Genomic DNA, 26,288 nt, shown 5'->3' with positions numbered 1-26,288 from the left:
CAGCCTTTTGCATGGGGGAAGGTTTCTGTACTGGGTGTCTTGGAATTTTATCGTTACCATTGTGGTAAGATTTTGTTTGGGGTTAATTGGAATTAATATTCTAAATTTCATATTTTGAATATTCTACGTTCGATAGTTCAAGTTTTCCAAATTTCATATTTCAAGTATTCTAAGTTCCATAGTCCCAATATTTCAAATTTCACGTTTTAAGTATTGTAGGTTGCATAGCCAAAATTTTCCAAATTTCATATTTCAACTATTCGAAACTTCATGGTCCAATTTTTCAAATTTCATGCTTTGAATATTCTAAGTTCCGTAGTCTCAATATTCCAAATTTCAATTTTTAAGTATTCTAGATTTCATAGCTCAAATTTTCCAAATTTCCTATTTCAAGTATTCTAAGTTCTACAATCAAAATATTTCAAATTTCACATTTTAAGTATTGTAGGTTGCATAGCCCAAATTTTCCAAATTTCATATTTCAACTATTCTAAATTTCATGGTCCAATTTTTCAAATTTCATGTTTTAAATATTCTAAGTTCCATGATCAAAATATTCTAAATATTTAACATTCAGAAATTGGTCTCTCCAAGCGTATACAAGAGAATTAATTAAAAGTCTTGATTGAATTGCGAAAGCATGGAAGTGTTTAGAATCGGTTCCTGCGCGAATAAGAAGGAAGCAGGTATTAATTTAGGGCAACACGAAACTTAATTTCCTGAATGACGGGCTCACGTTAACCATCTGCAGTACTGCATGAAACTTCTCCTACCGGTAGCAGAAATCTGTGATGTTATCGATTACCATTTTCACTCAGGTGCCAACTGGCTTGGCTTTTAAGGGTTCAAGTTACTAACTCTTCCCGTTTCGCACGAGACCTTATTTCCCAATATTCTTATATTCAAATAACTGCACTGTAAACACAAACAGTATAAAAAGAATAATTTCTCTAAATTTTACAAAATTTTAAATCTACATAAATTTTAATAAAAACAGAACTTTATTTAAATACATTTTTTTATCAGACCTACTTATTTAAAATAACAGTACAGCTCCTATTTTCTGTAAAAATATCGAAAAACCTATCTGAAAATCCGCACCGATTGAAATCAGGAAGTTCAGCGAAGAGTTTGTTGAAAAAGAAAGAGGATCTGCGAAAAGAAGAAAGAGGAAGCAAGGGATCCTTGGTGCCGTTGGCGTCTGCAGGGTGCCGATCGAGACGTGGGCAACAATATGGCCCGTGCTCGGTACAATAGCCTCGTATTATGTGCACAACAAGCGGCAATGGGGCCACCGCTAAGGTTACATTACCGTCCAGGTTAGCTCTTCTGCTTCACAAAGAGGACTCACGGCTCGGTGCACAATGCGATCGGGAGACGAGAGGAGACCACGACGCCTCTATGTTCCCACATGAAGGCGCGTTCGCGTGTACACTACTGCTCAAAAGTCTTAAGACACTTATCGAATTTCACGTAGACTCTCCAGAAACGCTATCCACAATAACATTTAATCGACAAGATCGACGTGCTGCTAATTAGTCTTACAATGAAACGGAGAAAATTGATTTAATTATTAATTAATGCAATCAACAGATATCAGTTCATTTAATGAACCATGGAGAAAATAACATTTAATCGACAAGATCAACGTATCGCTAATTTGTCTTCTAATCAAATGAAGAATATTGATTTAATTATTAATTAGTCCAATCAACAGATATCAGTTTATTTAATGAACCATGGAGAAAATTGATGAAAATTTGTTCTCAATTTAAGAATTGTATTAAAATAGATGACCTGGATTTGATCATGTGATAGACAATAACTAGACTTTTGATCGGTAATATGAACGTGTGCTTCTGCATGCACATGCAGCCGGTTGCAACGCGTGTTCGTTGCACATGGTGGGGACACGAACGGCTTCGAGGCCTGAGAATCTTCCCACGTTTCTCGTAGCACGAGCCACAACAGCGAGGAGGAATTTGGTGGCGAGGCTACCCGTGTTCTGCGCCAGAACAGAACCCACCGGTGAACCTTGCCGGGGGTTCGCGTGACCAGGATAGACAACGGGGCCAAACAGAACCCGGAGAAAGAGAAGTGGTGAAATCGACGATGAAGAGGGATACGTGGAACACAGTGCGGAAGCGTTTCGTATACCGGCACGTTCCGAATTAGCCTCGCCGAACTGGATTATTCAATCTTCTCTGCCGTGATTTTGTGTCTCTGTTTCATTGTTCTGCTCTGAGAGACAAAGAAAATAGGAGATCTTACGTTGAGACAAGATCTCACGTTAATTCTTTTTTTTTTTTTTTCTCGGTTAATATGATTTGGTATCGTCGGATATGGATTACTGGCTTCGTTGGACGATATTGATTGGCCTTCTTCAGGTAACTTTCTTCGGTTCCTCTCTGCGCAATCTCGCGTGCATGATGTAATGCTACGATTTCAAATGGATATATTTTATAATTTAGGTAATTTAGAATAATTGGTATTTGAAACTTAGGGTATTTAGAATTTTTAGTTTAGAATATTTGGAATTTGAAACTTAGGAAATTCAGAATTCTCAATTTAGAATATTTGAAATTTCAAATTTTCAATTTAGAATATTTAGAATTTGAAATTTAGGATATTTATAATTTTTCATTTAAAATATTTGAAATTTGAAACTGAGGATATTTAGAATTTTCAAATTAGAATATCTAGGGGTGATACCCGAGTACCCGCGACCTACCCAGGTATCTTATAAATTATCTGCCTATTTAGAATATTAAAAAGCTCCAAATTAAAACAGTACAAATCCTACCTTACTATCTTACTACCTATTATAAATCATGACAGACTATTGGATGTATCGCCGAACAGAACCAAAAATTGACCATTAAAAAGTGATGTAAAGAGTAATTGGAATCTATCGTAAGGGAAGTGTATCAGTGTAGGGTCGTTAACGCGATTAATAATATCGCAGCCGGTGTCCCGATGATAGCGGCGTGCCAGCGCGGATAACGCTCGTTTCAGCTCAACAGGCACACGGTCGCGTGCACGCGCGTCCGCTCGCTCGCGCGAGTGCAAGCAAGCAAATGCATCCGGCTCGGACGACCAATCAGTGTAATTATCCTACCGGTCTCTACCGGCGTTTCACTGATGCTAATGCCTCGTTTTCAACGTTGGAAACCATATATATACCAAACGACCTGGAAAAAAGAATCACGCTTTATCGCGACAGGAACGTTTAACCCTTTCATCGAGCGGATAGCTCGATTGGAATCGTGCTGTCGTCAGTTATAAACGATGATAGATGAACCGAGTCTATGATTTCCTGTGGGAAAATATATGAAAATAAAAGTTCTTCAACTGTTCTTAGTGCAGGATTTCATGTTTCAGAAAATTGAGTTTCAACCGTCTTACGATTTAAGTGGTTCGATCGATGCGACCGGATATTGGTCGGTTTTTTTTTTTTAAATGTTAGAAATAATTTTATAGGTAGCTATAACTGTGATCTGATGGTTTTTTCTTCTTGGTTATATAGTTTATATATTATGGTTATTTGGAACATTATGATATTAGATAAATAAATCTTCTTCTGGGTGGATGAATCAAGAAGTGAAGATTGTAATTTTTAATTTGCAATTTATTCTTAATTCTTAATTAATGAAATTAACAGAAGGAATCGAAATAATTTTCTGTCTATGAAATTCAGTTACATCTTTAAACAAATTTATTTGTCAGAAATTACAAATTATACTCACAATTGATTAATAATAAAATATGATGCCCTCTAATTTCTATATTCTGCACTTATGCATCATGCAACTGTTGCAACTTATTCATTTGCTATTTTAAGATGTAAATTCGTGTAAAATCTAACTCATTCGACATCTGAAGGTTGAGGTCATCGTGTACCAATCATGCACAATGTAACATTCCATTCACGAGTTATCTTCTCATTTCTATAATTTTCAATTTCAATAATTCAAACGCTAAAGAAACATTTAAATTCATCTAAATGTCAAATCTAACAATAAATCGAGACGAAAGTGAATCATCGAGCCTTGATAAACAATCGAAAGATTTCTATTAATGCCATTCCATTCCACCGTTATTAATTGCTCAATTGTGGGCGGTCATCGATGCAGTCGAGGCATTAATAATAAATGGATGACACATCAGTATGTCGCTGACGAAATTATTTCAACGTAACCGAGGAGTCCGGCACAATGCCAAAACGAACGCGAAAATATATTGTGGCGGCTCCGGCACAATTGTATCGAAGTAGCCGTGTCTCATAGATAATAGAGTTGGAGATAGAGAGTTTGTGCGAATCGTGCATGTTTAATTACTCTTTCGCGAGTACTTGACTGTGTCTGCCCAAACGTGATATCGTGTGTGTACGTGTCTATAAAAGTTGATGTTTATAAAAGATAATATTTGTGTTGGTACAGTGATATCTTTTTTTATTTATTTTACATTCTTTGTAATTTGAGGAGTGAGGATCATTTAGGAAGGAACACGAGACAGGTAAAAATAAATTATTCTCAACAAATTGTTAGTTTTCTAGTAATGTTAATTTATTTAATTTTAATTCGATTTTATTATTTATGGATTCATCATTTGACTACCATGAGTGGAGAATTTGAAATATTTTTGTGATATTATTGGCTAGCAAATTTGAAAAATTCTGGTAATTATTAAGCTACTCTTTATGTTTTCTGCAAACAACACCTTCAGATATTAATTCTAAATAATTTAAATTATCTCCAATTACTGTATCTTAAAAATATTTAAATATTACATCTCAAGCACTATATTTCAGCAACAAATTAAAAAAAAAAAAATTACCGATCCCACTTAGCACGGTTAGAAGGAATCAAAATCTCAATTTGGTCTCTCTGAACTCTTCAGAAATTGAATTTCGAGACGAGAAAGCAAAGAGAGACATAAAATCGAACGAATGCGAGGCGCAGCCGTCTCCGAGTACAATTATAACGCCATCTAAATAAATTCCACACGGTAGCCTGGTCGATGGTATCGGTTCCTATTCGAGGCCCATAATCAACGGCGCCGAAAAAAGGTTCGCGGTGCGATCCTATCGGCGTGTCTGTTGCTTTAAAGAGACATCACGGAATCCTTGTGGCTGGTGTCGTCGAACAATCCCGAAGAGATTTCTAGCGGCGATCGTAGAGACGAGAGTAAAAGAGAAGCCGATCGGTAGTTAAGGGCGTTCGTATACCGAAACGATCGAATTCTTTAACGAACGGAACACATCGTTGCTCGATCCGCGAGAGATTGTCCGGCCAGTTTGCTCGTGAAGCCTCGTAAATACTCGGACCGGCCCACTGAGGACCCTTGTTTGGCCTATCGGCTTCCAAAAGGGCTAAACACCTCGTTAAGTCCCGCAAAGCGAAACCTGTCCGCCAGGGATGGCTGGCCCCCATTAACATCGTACGCTTAATTCGAGAAATCGGCTGACGATCGCGACAATCTGAAAACCGGTTGTCCCGCCATCAAACCCGGGACCTTTTTCTAATACCCTGGCTCCTTGGAAGGAAAGCTCCAGTCAATTCAGATTATGAAAAACTTTGAATGTTAACACGTCGACTCCTATGAGCATCACTGATGACCGATATGTCTCAAATGAGTAATTAATCGTTTCACAATTATTATAGTATCACTTATAATTTGGGAAGCATTTGAATTTAACCCTTTGGGGACAGAGTATTTTTCACCTTGCACAGAGTATTATTAATTTAAAATAAAGGAAGTAATATTTTTATTCTTCAAAGCAAATATTATAAATCTTTGTATGGAATTATAAATTACTATCCGCAAAGGGTTAATTTTCCGAAAAATCACATTTTCTATCGCACAAGTAACAAGTAACCAAGCAGACTGTACAAGAAGTCTTCCGCTTAACTACTTGAACCACCACCACCACCACCACCATCGATCTTCGCGTATTTTCGTCAAACGACTCGTATAAAGGAGGACGATACGCGTATCGCGCTATTTCAATTGTTCTACATCGAGGAGAATAGGATCTGGCCCGGCTCGTACGCCAAGATCGTGATTCAGCGTGTCGAGAAGCCGAGCGGCGGCGACACGCGCTTTGTACACGTGCTACTCGGCGTCGCGTCGATGGTATTCCAGTTAATCAACAAGTGTCGTGGGTCTAGTTGCATCGATGCACCCAGCGAACGACTGGATTCCAATAAACCGGTCAAAGCGGACCCAAGGGTTGCCTCGCGAAAAAACCATCCGAGAGAACTTGTTTTCTTATCGGAAATTCGATGTCGACGCGAGCGCGCTTCTGTGAGCGTCGCGTGCTGCCCGATGCCTCCTGTCAAATCTGACCAACTTTGGACCCTTAATGAGAAGGACCGCTATCAAAATTGAAGAAGATTTGAGATATTCGAACCGCTGTGTATGTAGATGATCCTCCCATCCATCGAGGCAATTATCGAGCAGCGTACACCCGCCCCGAGCAAGGTGTAAATTAAAAAGCTTGGTATTTATCAACACCGTATCTCTTGCGATCAATAAACTCGATCGATAGGCTATTTGACGAGTTAATTATTGCGCGGATCGGAAATGGCCGGAGGAAACGAACGTCCTACGAATCGATATGAAAATATTTTTAATTAACCTCCTCGGCGAAAGCGTTTTCGTGAAAGTCACGAAAAATTAGCCGTATTTTTCTTTCCAATCAATTTCGCTACCGATACGCCGCCGTGAGGCTCGTTTCACCTCGTTGTCGCCTTTATCGATCACGCTGTTGTAACTCGCGCGCACACGGTGTTCGTTAAAAATCGTTGATAATGAATGTTGCGTGCGACTCGCACACGCGTGTCACTCCTACGCGCCGCGAGCATTATCAGATTCAGTGCGCGGAAAGAAATGCGTTTCACAAGTTTCTCTCGGGCAATATGGAGCCCCGGTATGTTTTATTCATGGGCGTCGATGGTAAAAACAACGCGGCTGGTTGACGATTTGAAACGTTCGTGCGAAGATATACATTTCGCTCGTGCAAATTGAGCCGTTTGCTGAAATAGGTGAAGAAAAATCATAGACGTTATACATTTGATCTGCCAACCACCCATAATAATCAAACGGCAGCGAAATGGCTGGAAAAGCAAGAAGAAGAAGAAGAAGAAGAGGAGGAGTAGAAGAGCGCGCGAGGATCAGAGCGGATTGCGCGGTTCGCCCTCGTGCTGGTCGCGCGTCATGGCGTGTGCTCGCTTCTTTTTTCCCCCCGTGTTCCCCGTGAAGGGAAGAGGGCAGAGTAGTAGGAGCGTTAGCAGAAGCGGCAGCATCGAGATGCCCATTCTCCTTTCGTGCAGGTGTGCACGAAATGGTCCTCTCCCGCGCGCCGACACCAACGAAGAGTCCCCCTGCGCCACTCGACTGAGCATACACAGATAGAGGGGAACGCGTGGAGGGAACCTGTGCCGGGCCCAACAGGCCCCCGATCTGTGGGAACTGTTCGGCCCGCGAGCTTCCCACGATACGCTCCGGCTGCTGGCTGGCTGCGCGGGGTTCACTGTTTGCCTCTCCCTCCCCACCGCGCAGCTCCCCTCGCCATGTGGCCGACACCCTTCTCCCGTAAAGAAGTCCCCGGAGTGGTCGGACGGGGCATCGCGAGGGCTGAACGGGTGGGGAGGACCCGTGGAAGATATAAGTAGCCGGTCGGTCCCCACCAGGGACTCAGAACCGTCGCAAACACGGTAGCGCAAGCAGTCTCGGCACTCCGAGTCCTAACTGCCTAAACGCACGCATACAATTCACGCAATCGGGCTTGATATACTGTGACCTAAGTGCCTAAGTGAGAAGGATAAATCATACCTGATATCACGATATGGCACCTCAAACCAGTTACACACCGGTCGGTGGTATGGAGTACGAAGAGCCAGTGTCGAGGACTTACCAGTACAGGAAGGTAATGAAACCGATGCTGGAGAGGAAGAGGCGAGCGAGGATCAATCGTTGCCTGGACGAGTTGAAGGACCTTATGGTGACGGCTTTGCAAGCCGAAGGGGAGAACGTTGCTAAATTGGAGAAGGCTGATATATTGGAGCTTACCGTTCGTCATCTCCATACACTCAGAGCTGCCAGGAGACTCACCCTGACGCCGGAGAACAGTTACGCGGATAGATTCAGAGATGGATTCACCCAGTGCGCACAGGAAGTGTCCTCGTTCCTCTCAACCCCTGTGGCCGCTGCCGTTCATCCAGCTGCCGGTGCACAGTTGATGAGACACCTCGGTGGATGTTTGAGAAGACTCGAAGGACCAGCCGCCAGTCCTGTCGGAAGTACCAACAGTTCTTCCAATACTGTGAATCCTGTCAACAAGGTGGTCCCTGTCAGTCCCGCCACCAGTGTCATGGTCAACGTACCGCAAAACGTTTACACGCCACCCCAGAGTCCTGTCAGTGTCGCCAGCTCTTCCGGGGAGTCCACGGAGTCGTCTAACGCTGTCTGGAGACCCTGGTGATCCGATGAAGATGAAGTTTTTGTTTAAACATTGAAATTTTTCAATTGGACTTATTATTATTCCTTCCCTGGTGATATGTAACTCTGATCGACGACGGAGTAGATTTCCGAATCGGAGGGAAAACGACGAATCATTGTCTTCCATATGTTGAAAATTGTTTAACCTCGATGGTTTAGTCGAGAGAGATGAAAGTTTTTTTTTTTTTTTCTAATTATCAGAGAAGCTCTCTATTCTTCTTTTCACTTTAATATGTAAATAATATAGGTGACGAAGCTTTAAGTGACTGTCTGTGATAGGGTTCAATTCTGTACCTGAGATAACTATGTTCTCATAATGTAAAATGATTATTATTATATAGATTATAATTTGTTATGTTTAAGAGACAGTTTTTCATTTTTTTCTTTTTTAGACGTAATGAAACATTCGGTGATTTTTGTTACAACCGATCGCACGTCAAGCGATATTCAATAAACAGATTGTTTTAATTCTATTTGGTCGAATTTGGCGATTTGGTATCCTATAGTGTTTATCTCCTTTCCCTCGTTTCCTAGTCATTTGTCTCATTAATAACCTGTTTATTATTATTGTTTTCATTATCTAGACTCATTAGCAGAAAGTTTACATATTTAATATGATCAAGGTTCAAAAGACAATTTCCGCTTGTTTCTGGTTTATTTTATTTCCTTGAAATTTCTCAAGTAAGATTCATTATTCATTGTCCTTTTCTTAGTTTTAGATTCCTCCATTTTCTGAAATTCATTAGAGTCTTGTAATAGTCATATGCAGTAGATTATTAATTAATTGGTATAACCTCTGCTTATTAAAATACAATACTATATTATACATTTTATGATAATAAATATTTAACTCTTTCAATTTTCCATATGGAATCATAGCTTTTCCAAATGAAAATCTAGAAAATAATATAATATACAAACTGCAAACACAGTCTAAAGTTACATTAATTTTATTTATGAAAAAGTAAACAAATTTCATTTTTCATTAAATGCTTCATTAACCCGAAGCTCTCTATCAAAGTAAATTCACCAGATAACTTTAATTTACACCTTACATCGTTGTTCGTTCGCACCATAAATAATCGATCGCCCGTTGTATGGAGATCGTCCGATTAAAAACCGTAATAACGTGCGCAGATGTTTTCGCCGTTGGAAAAGATCGGCGTCGAATTTGCAAGCAATCATCGAAGGTTTGTTCGTTAACGACGATCGATCATAAGTCTCTTCTTTTTATTCCTTCAAGCTTTCCAGCAACAACGTTGCTGTTTTTACGTAACTGGAACGTAGCCGGTACGTGCCACGGAAGTCGACGCGACACGCTCTTTTTCTACCCTCTTATGTCGCTTTTTATCACCGTCACTGTTCACGATCGATCATTTAAATTGATCCCGATCATACCGAGAACGTTAATCCCTTTGATTCGATGTTTTTAAGAGATTTAGTTGCCTAAGTGAAATCTGGTTTTTATATAAATCTTTTTGCAATTTTTTGAGAGGATGGGGTAGATGATTTATAATATACAGGGTGAATCTCAAGAAGTAGGATACTTAGATGTCTTTTTCATTTGTGGAAATATTAGAAATGTTGATTCACAAAAATGATTTTGTAGGTTGAGGATCTTCAAAAATTTCAAAGTCAGCTTTATTTTTTACTATCAGTCTATGTATTAATAATTCAAGCTACCAGTGTTTTAATATTTCTTACAAATGTTCATTTCCCATCTGACAATTATCTGTCTATTTAACAGATGCAATTTGTTCATTGAACAAATTGCACATAAAATGATTGATTTCTGTTGCAGGTAGCGTGACTCCGATCACAGAATGCTGACAGCTGCCGTTTACAGAATTTAAATAGGTATGTCAATGATCGTTACGGGAAATATTATAAATAATTATGCTATGTAATTTTTCTACTCGAGTTGTCCACCGAAGAATGAATTTTCCATTAATTTGTCATGTTCCATTGAAACACTAATCGTTGATAAACAAATTGAAAGAGGGTGCAGGTAAAATCAGAATGTAGCCTAAAAGTTTCGATATAATTCACGGTTCGATCCGTCGACAGTCGAATGGACACCCATAGTTTGGCTTAACCTAATCGCACGAACGATGCGAGGTGACAAAAGTGAGATAATCATCGTAAATCCGTCGCCCATTAAACCGTCCCGTAGGATTCGCGAGGCATCAGTCGCATTAAATATCAAATTTAATCGCAGATGTTACAGAGTGTCCGGGATGGACATAATCGCGTACAATCATCGCGAGATCGCGAGCATCTCGAGCAGCGTCGACGACGAGGACGACGAGGTGGAGAAAATCCTTCCGTACATCGACATAGATCGCCACCTCTTAACGATCGATCAATTGGTATCGGCCGGTGAGAAAAGATGCAAGATGCCGTTCAGGAGAAGCCTATTCTCGAACGTGCCGCCGTACATCATCTTTCAGTCGTTCGAGAGCAAGGGACCAATAATGCCGTACGAAGTAACCAGACACCTGAAATGGCGTCTGAGCACGATCACACCATTAATTGTACGTCGTACCTTGGTCAACTCAGGTTATCGGCTGATGAAGAAGTGCCAGGAGTGGGGCGGGACATGGGGCAAGTACATGAAGTCGGTGTGCTTCAAGGAGCTGAAGGAAACGCAGAAGATCAATCATTTCCCGGGCGCCTTCCAGATCGGCCGCAAGGACAAGCTTTGGCGTAACCTAAGCAGGATGATGTTGAAGCACGAGATCAGAGAGTTCGATTTCGTTCCGATGACCTACGTGCTGCCGCAGGATCTCTACTACTTCAAACAAGTTTGGAAGAAGTCGGGCCACAAAGAGAAGTGGATCCTTAAGCCACCAGCCTCTGCCAGGGGCAGCGGGATCAAGGTGGTGCACCGTTGGTCCCAGATACCAAAGAAACGCGCCGTGGTCGTTCAAAGATACCTGTCCAGACCCAGACTGATCAGCGGCGCGAAATTCGACCTTCGTCTCTACGTCTTGGTCACCAGTTTCAATCCGTTGAAGGTGTACATCTATCCCGACGGTCTGGTCCGATTCGCCTCGGTCAAGTACAACGACGACATCAACTACCTCAGCGACCGGTTCATGCATCTGACCAACTACAGCATCAACAAGACTAATTCCACCTACACCAGCAACGACTGCGTCGACTCTTGTTCGGGTCACAAGTGGTCGCTTAAGACACTCTGGTCCTACCTCGAAAGGGAACACGTGAACGTGTCGAATCTCTGGGCCTCGATGAAGGACATCGTTGTGAAAACCATCATAGCTGGCGAATCGTCCATCAGTAATTTAACCACTGCCAACGTGATGTCGAGATACTGTTGCTACGAGCTCTTCGGGTTTGATATCCTTTTAGACGAGGATCTGAAGCCTTGGCTACTGGAGGTGAACATCTCGCCCTCGTTGCAGACCTCATCGCCGTTGGACACCGCTATCAAGGGACCGTTGATCAGGAATGTGTTCAATATAGCTAGCTTCCAACTGCCAAACACACTGTCCTCTGAGGACACTGATAAGGTAGCAAAGAACTATCAGTTGGACAGGGTGTGCCACGACTGCAGGCTGTACAGGACTGGTCTCAGTCTTCAGGAATGGGACAAACAGTCGTCCTATGCTAATCTTAGGGATAGGGATGAGTATCTGGAGGACATCATCGAGGATCTCACTCCCGATGATGTTCGACAGTTAATCATTTATGAAGACGAACTGACACAGCTTGATAGGTTCGAGAAAATCTTTCCTACGTCCAGTAGCCACAAGTACCTGCAGTACTTTGATATTCCAAGGTACTATAATATGCTGTTCGATGCGTGGGAGATGAAGTACGGTGATAATAGGGAGAAAGGGATATCTAGGTTGCAGGAACTCTGTGAAAGCAAGTATCATTTGGAGCCTTAGGTCTGGTCTTCAGTTTCAGGACCTCTATTCAGAGACCTAACGATCAAAGTGTGAAGCCTCTTCTTTTTTTTCATTTGTATACAATTGTACACCCAACCCCGTCGTATATAAAGTATTGTTAGGAACGTTCTGCTGCGTCAAAGTTGTGAAAAACGCAATTTTATTGTATCGAATCTTTTGGTTTAATAAATGATTTTACAATGATCATTGCAGGGTCTACGTTTTGATCAGTTTGCTAAATGTTTTCGTCGATCTGAAAAGAAGTTACAGGTTTATAGTAGATTGGAATCTTTGATTTTTGCTATGGATATTTATTCATTTATTTCGTAATTTCATTTTCTTTTACTAAATTGTCGATTTGTTCAATTTGAGAATCGTTCCTGACAATTTATGCGACAGTGATCATATCGCGAAATAAAAATACTATTAAAAGACAGATTAGTATGATAGTGTTTATTGAACCTTGTTGTTGCAAAGATTTTATAAACACTTTAGCGAGTTACTGTTTAAGGAAATAGATATATGAAACTAGTTGATAATTATTGTTCCTGTAGGTTTGAAATGAAAGTAATAATTATTGTTACTAATCAACTAATCGTTGAGCGAAATGCCTTATGTACAACATAAATTGATAAATTTAAGGACTGGAGCTAAAGATAAGAAATTTCAAATGTATCGTTTGGTTATTTATCAAAAACTGTAATCCAAAATGCAACATCTCGTTTTGTTGCTAGTGTGTAACGTTTATTATAAAAAAAATTTGCTATATAAAGCGATTTTCTAACTGTTTTCAACAGTGTATCTACATTTTCTTCAACCCCTGAAAAGTGAAATAAAGAAGCTGCGGAAGAATTACTGAATTATTTTAACCTGGAAGAAAATAAGCGAAGAGAAAAGAAATAAACGACACTGAGGAAATTTTGAAATTTGCAGAATTCATGAAAGAAGAGTGATAATTAAAATAATATCACTCACCCAATTGGAATATAAGCTCTCGTCAGAAATAAAGATCCAACTCAGAATAAATCAGAATAAGTCTTCTCACTTGAAATCAGCTTTAGACAAAATGTCACCACCCTGAAGAACCCTCCAAAACCGACAACTTCTGGTCGCTTTAAACAGAACCACAGACTACTTCACTATTCATTCACCTTTTAACCTATCTCCCATTTTTCGGCCAAACACTTCAAATTCCAAGTAAAATTCTTCAACAATGACAAACCTCCGACTCACCAGCAACAACCCAAAACCATCCCCAAAAAGCAGCATGTATTTCCCAACGAAACAAGACGCCAGCACTGGTACCTGTTCCAGCAAATTGTCATCGTACGATCAACCTGAAAACGACGAATTGGAAGAGTACATCGAGTTCATGGAACATTTAATGACGATCAGAGCAAAGCCGTGTGAATCAATAAAACCACGAATCATTATCGATCCACCGGACGACGGGGACAAAAAGATGAAGCAACCGATGCGTAAGAGCCTGTTCGCCCACGTTCCGCCGTTCATTATTTTCAAGAACCAGAAGAACAGCTCGAAATTGCCAGCAGAGATCACCAGGCACTTGTTATGGTGGCGGCCAGGTAATTACACCCCACGGATCATCGTGTCGACGGTGCTGAAATCGGGATTCAGAACGAGCAACAAGTCGACGAGTAATTGGTGCGGCACCTGGTGTAACAATCACGCTTATTCCAAACTGAAAAGTACCAATCTCTTCTCCAAAGTGAGCTGTTTCCCTAGCTGCATACAATTGGGTGACAAGATATCGTTGTGGACGAATTTTCGAAAGATGAGGAGGAAGTTTGGTAGCAAGAATTTTGATTATATTCCTTTGACCTTCGTTCTACCGGAAGAGAGGAACGGTTTGAGGAAGTTTATGAGAAGGAACGATGGCGTTTGGATCGTTAAGCCACCGGGAGCGTGCGCTGGACACGGGATCAAGGTGGTAACCCGGTTGCAGGAGATTCCTGATCGCAGATCCCTTGTTGCTCAACGTTATATCACCAGGTAGAAGATTCGTATAATTGGATGAGTCATTTTTTTTGGAGTGGTATATGTCCTAAAGTTCTAAAATTTTACGTCTCTAAACTTTCAAAAATTCTATATTTGCAAAATCCCAAAATTCTAAAATTTTGCGTTTCCCAAGTTTCAAGGTTCCAAAAATTCCAAAACTCGTAAAATTTTAGAATTTTGGAATTTTTGAACCTTGGAACTTGGAAAACGTAGAATTTTAGAATTTTGGAATTTTGCAAATATGGAATTTTAGAATTTTGAAAGTTTAGAGATGTAAAATTTTTAGTTTACAAAATTCTAAAGTTCTACATTTCCAAAATTTTAAAATACCAAAATTGCAAAATAAACTACATTCCTCCTCTCCGATTCCAGACCCCACCTCCTGGATGGTATCAAATTCGACATCCGCCTGTACGTCTTACTAACCAGCATCGACCCCCTACGAATCTACCTGTACAAAGAAGGTCTGGTTAGACTAGCAACGGTGAAATACATCCACGACGTGCGACACCTAACCAATAGATTCATGCACCTTACAAACACGAGTGTAAATAAATTCAGTCCCAATTTTCAACCAAACGATAGCCCAGACGAGTGCAAAGGTAACATGTGGTCCTTGAAATCCTTATGGAACTACCTGTCCACTATGGAAGGTGTGAACATCCTGGAACTGTGGAACAAAATCAAGGACTTAACAATCAAAACCATGATATCAGCCGAGGCTGCTTTGGTCAATGCCTCGAAGAAGACGACACTGTCATCCTACAATTTCTATCAGCTTTTTGGCTTCGACGTTCTTCTGGACGGACAGTACAGACCGTGGCTCCTAGAAGTAAACGATTATCCTTCCATGGAGCCAGATACTCCTCTCTGTAAATTGGTGAAAGGACAGTTAGCCAAGGACTATTTGAATCTGGTCGGTTTTCACGTGCCTGATCTGCTGAATGGTAAGGAGTTGAAGATCCTCAGGATGATCTGCAAGCAAAATGGTGTCTGCTATGATCGACAGTTGTACTCTAATTTGGTATCGTGGAAGGACAGACGGAAACAGTACATTCATGAGAAGATGAATAACAGAAAGACGTACTTGAAGACGATATTGAAACGCCTCACCCCGGACGACGTTAGGGTGCTGATAAGACACGAGGATGAGATCTCTCAGACAGGTGATTTCGAGAAGATCTTTCCTACCAGCGAGACCTATAGGTATTTAGGATTTTTCGAAAAGGTAAGATATTATAATTTATTACTAGATGCATGGGAAAAGGAATACGGGCAGAATAGATCAGTAGGTATTCAAAAATTGAGGAAACTTTGCAGGAGGAAGTATCACTTGTCTTAAAAACGAAACAGTAACATTGTTGTCATTAATAGTTCATAAGAAGTATAAAAAATTTTGACTACTGTGAATATTTCTATTTGTAACATAGGTGCTTGATTATAAATTTATAATATCCGTATAAAACGTTAATTACCATTTAATATAAAAAAAACATTTGAATGTATTGAAAGTTTAATTTAATAACTGAACTCATGAATCTTATGAATAAAAAGTCTTTGTTAAAAATATGAGAAAGTAGAAAATATTATTTGAATATTATATAATATACAGGGTGTTCGAGTAAGGATGGCATTCTTCGAGGGGGTGGTAGCGTGGGTGATTCTGAACAACTTTTGCAGGGTGTTGTCTGATATGGGTCCCATGCATATTAGGTTAGGTTAGGTTATATGTGATTGAAACAATTTTTAGTTGAGTGTTTGATATATTACATTGATGATTTTATAAGACAAATATTATATTTACTTTCATAATACATAAAAATTTTCTTTGAAAATGTATTTCAATCACATATAACCTAACCTAACCTAATATGCATGGGACCCATATCAGACAACACCCCTTTTTCATTTACCAAAGTGCTTGTTGAGGCTTAGTTTTTGAATTATTAATGGAAACCCCGCGCGCACAGTGCGCATGCTCAAGAGTGTCGGCTTCGAACCGACGCGCAGCCGAGTTAGTTTGTTCGCGACTGCGGTCGAGTGCGCTTCTCGTAGCCGACACTCCCGTGAACCCGGGCTTCTAATTGGACAGTGCTTTTCATTAATAATTTAAACACTGTACCTCGACAAGTGTTTTGGTGAAGGGAAAAGTTATTCGAGTTCACCCTAGCTGCCACCCTCTGAATGGATATCCACCCCTAACCGAACATCCTGGATACTATTTTCAATAAATGAAAGGTATATCTCTATACGATTTTCTGTTAAACATATATCTGAAACGGTAACGAATAAGTAATAATAGAGTTAATTAGTAATAATAGATTAGCGTGTATCGTTGAAATAAATGTATCTTTCTTATCTTGTAAAATATAATGTACATACAGATTTCGTATTATTCATGAGTTTCTATAGAATTCTTTAGATTATCAGTTATCATTATTGCCATTATTAGCTATTTGCTAATGAAACAAATAAATAGAATAGTTGATAGATGTGAGAAGTTGATAATTAGAAGTGAAATATTTCTGCAAGAGCTTGAATGCTTAAGAATTTATTAATAACTCATCAATTTAAAGCTTAGAATCTAATGAAAATAACTGTATAGACATTTCGTAAATACTCTTTGTAGAAAATGGCTAGATTGCAACAAACAGTAGAGTTTCACATATCAAATGACCTACTTCGAAACACGTCAAATCAGACTCAATTTCAGGACATAAAAGTATCACAAAATACCACGTGTGGCATATCAATTTAAAGCTTAAAATGTAACAAAAATAACTACCTAAACATTTCATAAATATTCGCAATAAAAATGATTTAATCTTTCTTTGAAGGAAACGATGGATCAGATTCACATTCTTCATATTCAATTGTTTATATCTCCGAATGGTAATAATTGGAAGGAAAGCAGACCTTCGACGAATTGAACGGTTTCACGGCTATAAAAGCGGCGGGTTTAATAAATCCGTACTGACGATTTAATGTCTCTATTGTGATCGCGACGGGCGACAGTAGCGGCAAACTGAACTTGATTAGGTTAATACGAAAGGGGACCAGATTTCTTCGCTTCCGCCCTTTAAATTCAATTACCAGACCGCCGGTTTAAACATCGTGTATCAGTTTTGTCCGGAGGAAGTGCGATCCGCGATCAAACGAGGGAATCAATTACAAAGTATAATATCGTTTCAAGAATCTTTCATCAAATTTTGTATATTTCCATTAATTATTTGTCTTTTAAAAAGATCCATCATTTTTACAAACCTTCATTCCAAGCAATATTAATAAATTTCTATTCGAAATAATTTTTCTAAATTGTTCTGAAGCGATCTAAAACGGTGTTATGTTATTTATAATAAATTCCGTAGCAAGTTTATACACTGGTATGATTAAAAGAAAAGTAAACACGAGGGTAGCGTGGCCTGTCAAATACGGGCAGGCAACAGTCGTTTGAAGACAATGGGCTCGCACAGTGCCAGGACAGTCAATGAATTGATATCGTTATTGTAACAACATAATAGACATATTTTCTTATTGAGATTGCAGCCCACTGTACGTGTAACATGCGCGCCGCCTTTATGAATGCATTCATTCATGCGTGTCGCGCGTATGTGTTACCCGACCAATACAAAAGCACACTGTGTAAGGCTAAGGACCCCGTCTTTCACTGGAAGATCGCTTCAAATTTCGACTGATTCAATTTATAATTACCCGGGACAAGAGATAGTATTAAATAAATACTATTACCGATTCTGTGAATTTTTTGAAAATTTCTAAAATTAAGCAAATCAATTTGGTATAGTAAATTCGATTTAAATTCTTCTTCTCTTAGCCCACGTTAATCATTCCCAATTTTAGTCGAGTAAAAAAGAAACCTTCCATTGTCACGGTTATAAAAATCCTTTTATCATAATTCTGAACGGATCCCCGAAATAATTTGCCGGATCCATTAGTTGGGCCGCCTTCTAATGCATCTACGATCGCGCTTTGTCACTTGTTCAAATTGACCGAAGGAGGTGTCATTAAATGAAAGTAGATTTCGTGGAAGCAGAGACAAAAGCAGAGTGACCAGTCTAATTCACCGTCGGAATTACATGTCGTTGGATGATAATAATAGACAAGATTTGGGTGAATAAAAAAGAAGATCCACGAGGCTTATCTCTGTCGTGCTTCGAATTGTATTTTAAATTAAAGTGCGAGGTGGTCTAATTAGTCGAACAGGAAATAGAAAATTTTCTATTTCTAATAAGTGATCCATTATTTTCATATTATTATCCTTAAATTTGTATGTCGTTGGATGATAATAATAGACAAGATTTGGGTGAATAAAAAAGAAGATCCACGAGGCTTATCTCTGTCGTGCTTCGAATTGTATTTTAAATTAAAGTGCGAGGTAGTCTAATTAGTCGAACAGGAAATAGAAAATTTTCTATTTCTAATAAGTGATCCTTTATTTTCATATTATTATCCTTAAATTTGTTAACATAATTCAAATTCGTTATATAAATTTTTCCTTTCTGCGCACGTTTACGATTCACTGTGTAATCATTTATCATGGTTTTACTATACGGTAGACAGTATCATTGTAAAACACGCGAGACAACTTTCTTACGTGTAATACAGACAGGATTATTGTCACCGGTCAAATTAACGCGTTTGCGATCAATTACCTGAACGAACTTTGCCAGGGAAAGCGGTACATTTTTTTTTGTCGGCAAATGGCACACTTTGAAGCGAAATTTATGGTTCGCGAGAACGAGAATGCAACATTAATCCCTTTCCACGGCGCGTGAAACGATTTTTAATGAAACCAGATGAGGGACGTAGATTACGGAGTGCGAAATGAAACGCTACCGCGGGATTTTATTTGAGTTATAAAGAAACTCATTAAATGACCATCGTGTAATATAAAGTCGCGAAAAATTGTGAGTCAAAACGAATCGTAGAAACCGATTCATTGATCAATTAAGTTCTGAAAGTCTGCTTGCTCTTCCTTTTTTTTTTTAATACTAATATCAAATAAATTCAGTTAAATAATATTTATCTTATTTCCTCCGAATCAGAGATGCTGAATATTATTTATGAACTCTAGAAACGGTTTGTTTAAGAAATCTGATTTATCGTTTCTCATAGCTGTCCATTTAAAAATCCGTTTAAATTGAAAAATCTTCGAGTACAGGAAACAGTTTTTTTACCCACTAATGAGAGATATTCATATTCATTAGTGGATTGCGTATGTTAATTCAGGTATGTCGTAGCAAGATGTAGAAAGCACGTGTGAAACGTGCAATATGTATAATTGAATGCGATCGAGTATTCATAATTGACACAATATACGGTGTGTAGTAAAAATGAATCAATCTATGGAATTCCATATGAGAGTGAGATTGGAATTTTCAGAAAAATCCATCGAATTAATTAGAAATTCTTTAATTTACCTAATTATAAATACTCCAGATAAATACTTGGAATTATAGATGATACATATAATAAAATATTTTGAAAATTTTATGAAAATTCTAGACGTTAAAATTTCCATAGGGAATCCACCCCCATAATAATTAGAAATTCCTTAATTTATCTAATTGGAAACACTGGTGATAGATAGTTGAAATAACAGAATACTGTGATTTGTTAAAAATAAAAATTCCATCTAGTACCAATTAAGGTGTTAATTAAGAAAGATTAGATAATACAAATTACTCCTCCTAATTTTGAGCTATAAAACGATAGTGCCTGTTCCATTTGCTAGCAGATAGGCAAGGTGTTAAAATTCTCCAGCAGTATCGGTGATCAAGCTCAAGGTTGAAAGCTGAAAAGCACAGTAATTTGAATAGCATCGACTACCGTTTTTATTTCACGGTACCGTCGTAAAGTTTCCTCGCAGCCTTAAGACAACTGGCCATACGGTATTTGAGTATTCGTTCGCCTTTAAAGTGTACACTGTTTATGCACGCGTCGAAGTCAGCTGTAGATCGAGGTATCGTGATGCATTTCTCAATGGATTTTACGACCGCCAGCCTCGTAATATTTCTGCGCCAGATAGATCGGATAACGAGAATATTGATCCCCGCTGGATTTCTGTGAAGCCACGATACGCATCTAACAGAAGTCACTTTTGAACTGCAGCATTATTCAGCCAGGAAAAGGTGTGAGGAATCTTTATAAGGAACGTGGATTGAGTTCTAAAGACACCAAGTTTGTTTTATTTCAATAAAAAAAAATTACAGTATTTTTACAATATAATTAACCAGTCTCTTCTTAAAATAAAAAAAAAAAAATGATAAAAGTGTCTAATTAAAAAGAGTATCGAACAGTATTGATTGATCAGCTGATCAATTAACACCTTCGGTCCCAATTAGATAAATCCACTCAAAAGGGTAGGAATCTTCAAGTGAACAAAGTGCATTCCTAACAGGGAATTATCAGGCAATTACCATATACCATTGACATTCGATAATTCCCCATTTCTTAGAAAGCCTCCCCCCTCCAAAATTCCAAGGGTGATAAATTATCAAGCACCCCTTATAATCAAATATCAGAGCACAGCGATAATATTCAATTTCTGGTACCATTTCCCATTTTACAATAACAAAAATAAAGCAAACATCCAAGAAGGGCATTGAAAAGAGTCCAAGTCAGAAAGTCGGCGCGGAATTCGGCGGCGTGCGGGGGCGTTCTGTGGGCCGGGTAACGACTTAATAAACCGTTGGTTCGGCCGATGGGTTGGGTGTGGGCGCGCGGTTCCGGTGCTGGATGGAGGGAGGCGGTAAGGCACGTGTACAACGCGCGGTTGCGGCTGCGGCTGCGGGGAACGAAGGGACGGCAGGCCGGTAGTCAGGTGCGTCGCGTGCCCCCTACTCTTGGCACGCAGTTAGCTCGTGTTTTGTTTTGAGAAGGCTTAACGGCGTCCGTTCCCACGCTTCCGCGCGCCGCCACGGCCGACGATTTCGAATTCGTTGCGCGCCACAGATTTCGCGCTCGAACGTGCCCCATGATGTATTCTCGCGGTCGCGGTACCGACCATCATTCCACCATTTTCCATCCTATCTCTGGAAATTACCCTCGCTTCGTGGACGGTTTGAAAGTTTCATCGCTTTCGAGATCACACACTGTGATTGCGTGATTTACTGAGATGGTGCTCATTCTCTTGGATCATTTTGTATTAAGGCATGGGGGCTGTTTTAGGGTGGGCTGGTACTTTGGTATTGTCGTTTAATTTTGAAATTTTATAGCCATTCATATACAGGAGGATGATAGGCAGGGAATGGCTCAATTAACAGCTTAATTAAATAATAGTAATTAGAATGCAACTTTTTGACGAGATTTTCGATAGGTCATGTGTGTACTCATTTTAATCGTCGAATCACGAGCGATACAAAAATGGTACAATATTTTTGGAACAATCATTTTTCATAAAGATTTAATCAGTAATCGTATCCTCTGAGAAAGTATGCTTACGTCATTGAATTCCAGATGGAGAAATCTGCAAGGAAGGCAACTGAAAATTTGTGCCATTTATGTAGCCATTTTAATCAGCCCTTAATCTTTAATTTGATATAACATAAGTGTCATTTTGCGATACTTTTCTGTTATCAAATTCTCCGAGAATCTTTTATCGTTTAGTTTCTGTGACTTATGAAAATATTCAATCATCAGAAATTATGATCTAATAAAAATTTACAGCTTACGTAGAATATCGAAAGATTGATTCGGTAGAGTTGGAAATGGCAAGGTGATAACTTTTGCAGGAGTGTGTACACGAGATTCGCGCGTGCACGCTGCGCTCGTGCGACATGGCACGCTCTCCCCCATAACAGCACACCGCGTTCTTCTACATACAGAGTGGGCCATTGTTTCAGCATTACAATAATCTTGCTCCCGACTTCTTGCCTCTTATTTCCCTTTCTCGTTTTTCTCTTTTGTTCTCAGCTTTCTTGCTCGTATACCTTACTTCCCGCCTCTTGTATACCATTCTCAACGCTATGCACCCTTCTTATTGCCTCATATTCTTGGAATTTTTTTAAAACAAGTATTTTACATCGTTAATTATATTTCTTATTCGAAGTTAAAATTATAGTTAACTAGACACTCGAATTTTCAAACGAATAACTTTCTCATATATTAAAAGGGGTAATTTGAGATTGAAGAAATTTTGATTCGTTCAATTTTCAAGTTTATTATTTGAAATATTTTTCTGATGATTATAATAGCGTTTCGAAGAAATTGGTGGCTACTTCGAATCGCAATTGACTTCCCACATACTTTCACGCGGCATACTCGTTCATAAACCATCTCTCGTTTTCTCGGCTGGGACGGTGAATATTGTCACGCACAATATTCCCATGTATGTACATATGTATATGTGGCACAGCCTTCTCTCGCTGAGGCAGTATAGCGGCGCGTGCATACGGCACGCGTGCTCCCTGGAAATCGACTGTAAACCGGATGTTCCATCAACTGCCATTAAAGCAGCATAACTTTCTGGTCGTTCTTGTAATCATCTTTGTGGAAATCTTACCGAAAGTCTTTCGATACTCATCGTTTCCTCATTATTATCCCTCTTAGCTTTCCTTTTCTCTGATGATTTTAATCGTGTTCGTTACAATTCACCACCAGTCATTTTGTGTTGAGAATATTATCGGGGGAGTTACATAGTTATTTTCGTGAGATTATAAGCTTTAATTTGATGTATCGCAAGTGCCATTTTGTAATACTTTTATGTCATGAACTTGTCTAAACAATTAAACTTTTCATCTATTGCAACATTGTTCGTTGCGATCCACGACCACTCATCTTGTGTTAACAATATTAACGAGGCATTTATATAGCCATTTTCAGCAAACTTTATGCTTTAATTTAATATATAACAAGTGCTATTTTGTCATATTTTTATTTCATTAAATCTGGTCAGATATTTATCGTTTCAAAATCAGCCATTTAGTATGGAACAACGTAATAGTAAAGGTCTATGAAACTAAGGGGACATTAAAAGTAGCCCCATAACCACACACGTGTGCATCCCGAGAGTTAGAAAATTCCTACAGTTTCTCGGTTCCCACGAGCGGGGTGCGTCAGGTGGCTAGCGTGGGGTGCGTGCATCCTCCTTCCTTCTTCACCCCTCGAAATAGATGTAAACCTCATCGTAAACCCCCTGGCGCCGTCCCAATACTATTTTCAACACGCAGCTTCCATGTGTGCTCGTGTACGTACAAATCCTATGGGATTCTTTTACAAGTGATTCGGAAACGAGATTATCCTGGTCGACCCAGTGCGACCCGTCACGTTGTTGGGGGTGAGGAATTTTTCTGTTGGATAAAATAGTTGGTAGAGGGTGAAAGTAGGAAAAATTATAGAGAAGATTTGAAAGAATGATAAATTGGATAAATTGAGAATTATGGCATCTGAATTAATAAGGCAACTTTTTATTCTATATTGTATATTATTTTTACAATATCGTTAGATTTATCTATTTCTAATTCTAATTTTAGTCGTCAGTGTCCAACAATGTTCTTATGGTAAAAAATGTTTGTATTTAATAAGGAAGAAGATCATTAAAATGGTTTTATTTTGTCTGTACATTTTGGTCGTCGCAGACACGTTTTTGTCAAAGAATCGTGTGGATCCACTGTGGGGGATCGTTCCCATGAAACCAACAATTTAGCATTCAAAGAAATTCGACTGTGAGCTTGCGTCGTTTTATTCCTTTATTCTTTTTCCTCCAAGTGACGTCATTGACCCGCTTTTTTAGCCTTTCCAAAGGTTGTCTCGCGTTTAGTGTTACAGGGATAAGTGAAAGGGTTGAAGGTAATCTTTCCAATTCCGTGCTCTGATATTTTTTAACCATTTTCGGAAATTCTTTTCAATACATTTGTGTATAAATAATTTTATAAAATATTGAAAATTCAAACATCAAACATCCCCATGTGAACAATGTTTCACCCCTTTCATAAAAGAGTAGAAAATATAATATAATACGTTTCTAATTATAATTTAATTCTCTACTTTATATTATTTTAATTTTCTAAATTTTACACTGTCCCTTTAAAAATTATCCTTCTAATACATGAAACTCTTTTATTTATAAATTATACATTTAACTTTAGATTAATGTACTTGTTCGAATCACGATTGACCTAGACTCCACTATTAAAGGGTTGAATAATAGAATATAATTAATTATCTTTCGTAGCCCGAATACTTGTTCCAAATAGAATGATAATTTATTATATACAAATTGCATTATATCAGGGGTAAATAACTGTACACGTTACCCCATCAGATAAAATTTCCCAAACGACAACGATCATCCTCCCCAACCACCCCTTTTTAAAATAGCCTCGATTTTACTGGGATTCTCCATAAAGAAAAAGTAGAACTTCTGGCGGGTATACAGAGAAGGTGGAGTATAAAAAATGAAAAGAAAAAAGAATAAGGGATAGGGTCGGATGGCAGAGGCACGAGATCCTTCCCACGTCGACGAAACGTGCTGAAAGCGTGCTACTCGCGTGGCCGTTAGAGGAGGGGTCTTTGGTGCATCGAGCCGGAATCTTTCTCACGGATGAGAAGGACGTCAGGTGCAGGACCTCCTTCAGGAAGTACAACGGTTCCTTACAAGGATTCGCGACTTCTGCCTTCCCACGCTCCTCCAGTTGTAACGGCCAGATTCGACTCTCTGTTCCCCTACTTTGTGGTCCCGTCACCTTGTGTCTGGTGGTTCCTTTTTTTTTTCTTCATTTTCCTTTTTTATTCGAACCTCGATGATTAACGGTCCTGGACATCGCTGGTGTGAAGCGAGGATTATCGTAAGGTTTCTCTGGACCATCAAAGTGATCAATAAATACAATAATTAACACATTCGTTATGAAGCTCTAGAGATGAGTCGGTTTTAATTATTAATGATAGAGTCCGCGATATCGCATTGACGAAGGAAGTAGTTGGTCATCGAATCGTTTAAAAATCATGAAATATACCACTCCCAATAACGGAACATCCTAATCGTACTTCCTAATAGGAAAATAGGGAAAAGGAAATGAATTTCCAAAGGACCGAGGCAACAATGGAAGGATCCAAGCTGTTGCGATTTCTGGGCATGGGAAAAATCATGGGGAAGGGGGCGAATTTCGAACACCTGGATTTTCCAGAAACGAAAGGGCCACGCGACTGGCCAGCACGCAGATCACGCCTCGAAGTCAAGTGGCTCGTTACCGAATCGTGGGAATCTTTTCGAGGCCTCGATCGGAAATTCGACTCACGGGCCAGCAGGCGGATTCGAGATTCGTCCCACTTGTTATCCACGCGACTGCCACGCTCGCATTACCCTACACCCGTTAGCCTACCTTCCAGAAGTAAACAAATTTCTGTACGTTCAACGTTCACCAAAGGACAATACCCCGAAAGATGAATAAAGGTATTCCGTACACCTGGATTCCACATGGCAGGCAGAAAGAAAATAAAATGGATATTTTCAATTGGGTTGGACATTTGGAAAATAAATTTGTTGAGAAGATCACAATTGCAATTCTTATACGTAGGATAGTGTTCTGCTGTTTTAGCTCCTGCGTCGCCATTTTGCTTCCCTTTTCACATCTTGAAGGTACAAATTATAGGCAAAGGGTTGCTTAATAAATGCATATAAATAGAATTTCTCTAGCATTTATACTTTTGCAGAAAATTATTTTTAAAGTAACCTGTTATTTGGACGTCTGCAGGGCAATGTAATCCATGGGTACGTTTTGCATTTTATTTTTCTCTCTAACATTTTTGTCATTTTTTCAGGTACTCTGGACAAACTATGGAATGAAGAGAAATAAATTTTGGAATTCAAAATTTGGAGCCATCGTCAGAGTGTTT

At 39.1% G+C, this 26,288-nt stretch overlaps 3 protein-coding genes across 9 annotated transcripts in view; all 3 read left to right on the top strand.

Annotated features, from left to right (window-relative positions):
- LOC114873887 (tubulin monoglutamylase TTLL4-like) overlaps nt 1–13,205 on the top strand; it is a 119,880-nt gene extending 106,675 nt beyond the window's left edge. For 4 of the 7 annotated variants that reach the window (XM_029182652.2, XM_029182651.2, XM_029182650.2 and 1 more), the window contains 2 exons: nt 10,304–10,359; nt 10,721–13,205. In XM_029182652.2, coding sequence (XP_029038485.2) covers nt 10,740–12,416 — 1,677 coding nt within the window. In that variant the 5' untranslated portion in view covers nt 10,304–10,359; nt 10,721–10,739 and the 3' untranslated portion in view covers nt 12,417–13,205. Of the gene's footprint in view, nt 1–4,280; nt 4,516–10,303; nt 10,360–10,720 lie in introns of those variants that run through there. The other 3 variants (XM_029182657.2, XM_029182656.2, XM_029182655.2) reach the window with 3 other exon arrangements.
- LOC114873890 (enhancer of split mbeta protein-like) lies at nt 7,713–8,927 on the top strand. Its single transcript, XM_029182662.2, has one exon. The coding sequence runs from the start codon at nt 7,850–7,852 to the stop codon at nt 8,483–8,485; it is 636 nt and encodes a 211-aa protein (XP_029038495.1). The 5' UTR covers nt 7,713–7,849; the 3' UTR covers nt 8,486–8,927.
- Nucleotides 13,206–13,301: 96 nt separating the features above from the next.
- LOC114873886 (tubulin monoglutamylase TTLL4-like) lies at nt 13,302–26,287 on the top strand. Its single transcript, XM_029182649.2, has 3 exons — nt 13,302–14,429; nt 14,808–16,673; nt 26,214–26,287. The coding sequence occupies exons 1-2, from the start codon at nt 13,630–13,632 to the stop codon at nt 15,775–15,777; spliced, it is 1,770 nt and encodes a 589-aa protein (XP_029038482.2). The 5' UTR covers nt 13,302–13,629; the 3' UTR covers nt 15,778–16,673; nt 26,214–26,287.
- The last annotated feature ends 1 nt before the right edge of the window (nt 26,288 follows it).

This window comes from Osmia bicornis, chromosome 10 (assembly GCF_907164935.1).
Source record: "Osmia bicornis bicornis chromosome 10, iOsmBic2.1, whole genome shotgun sequence".
NCBI classification, from domain to species: Eukaryota; Metazoa; Arthropoda; class Insecta; order Hymenoptera; family Megachilidae; genus Osmia; species Osmia bicornis.
The sequence above is the reverse complement of the archived record's forward strand: the minus strand, read 5'-3'. Positions and strand labels throughout refer to the sequence as shown.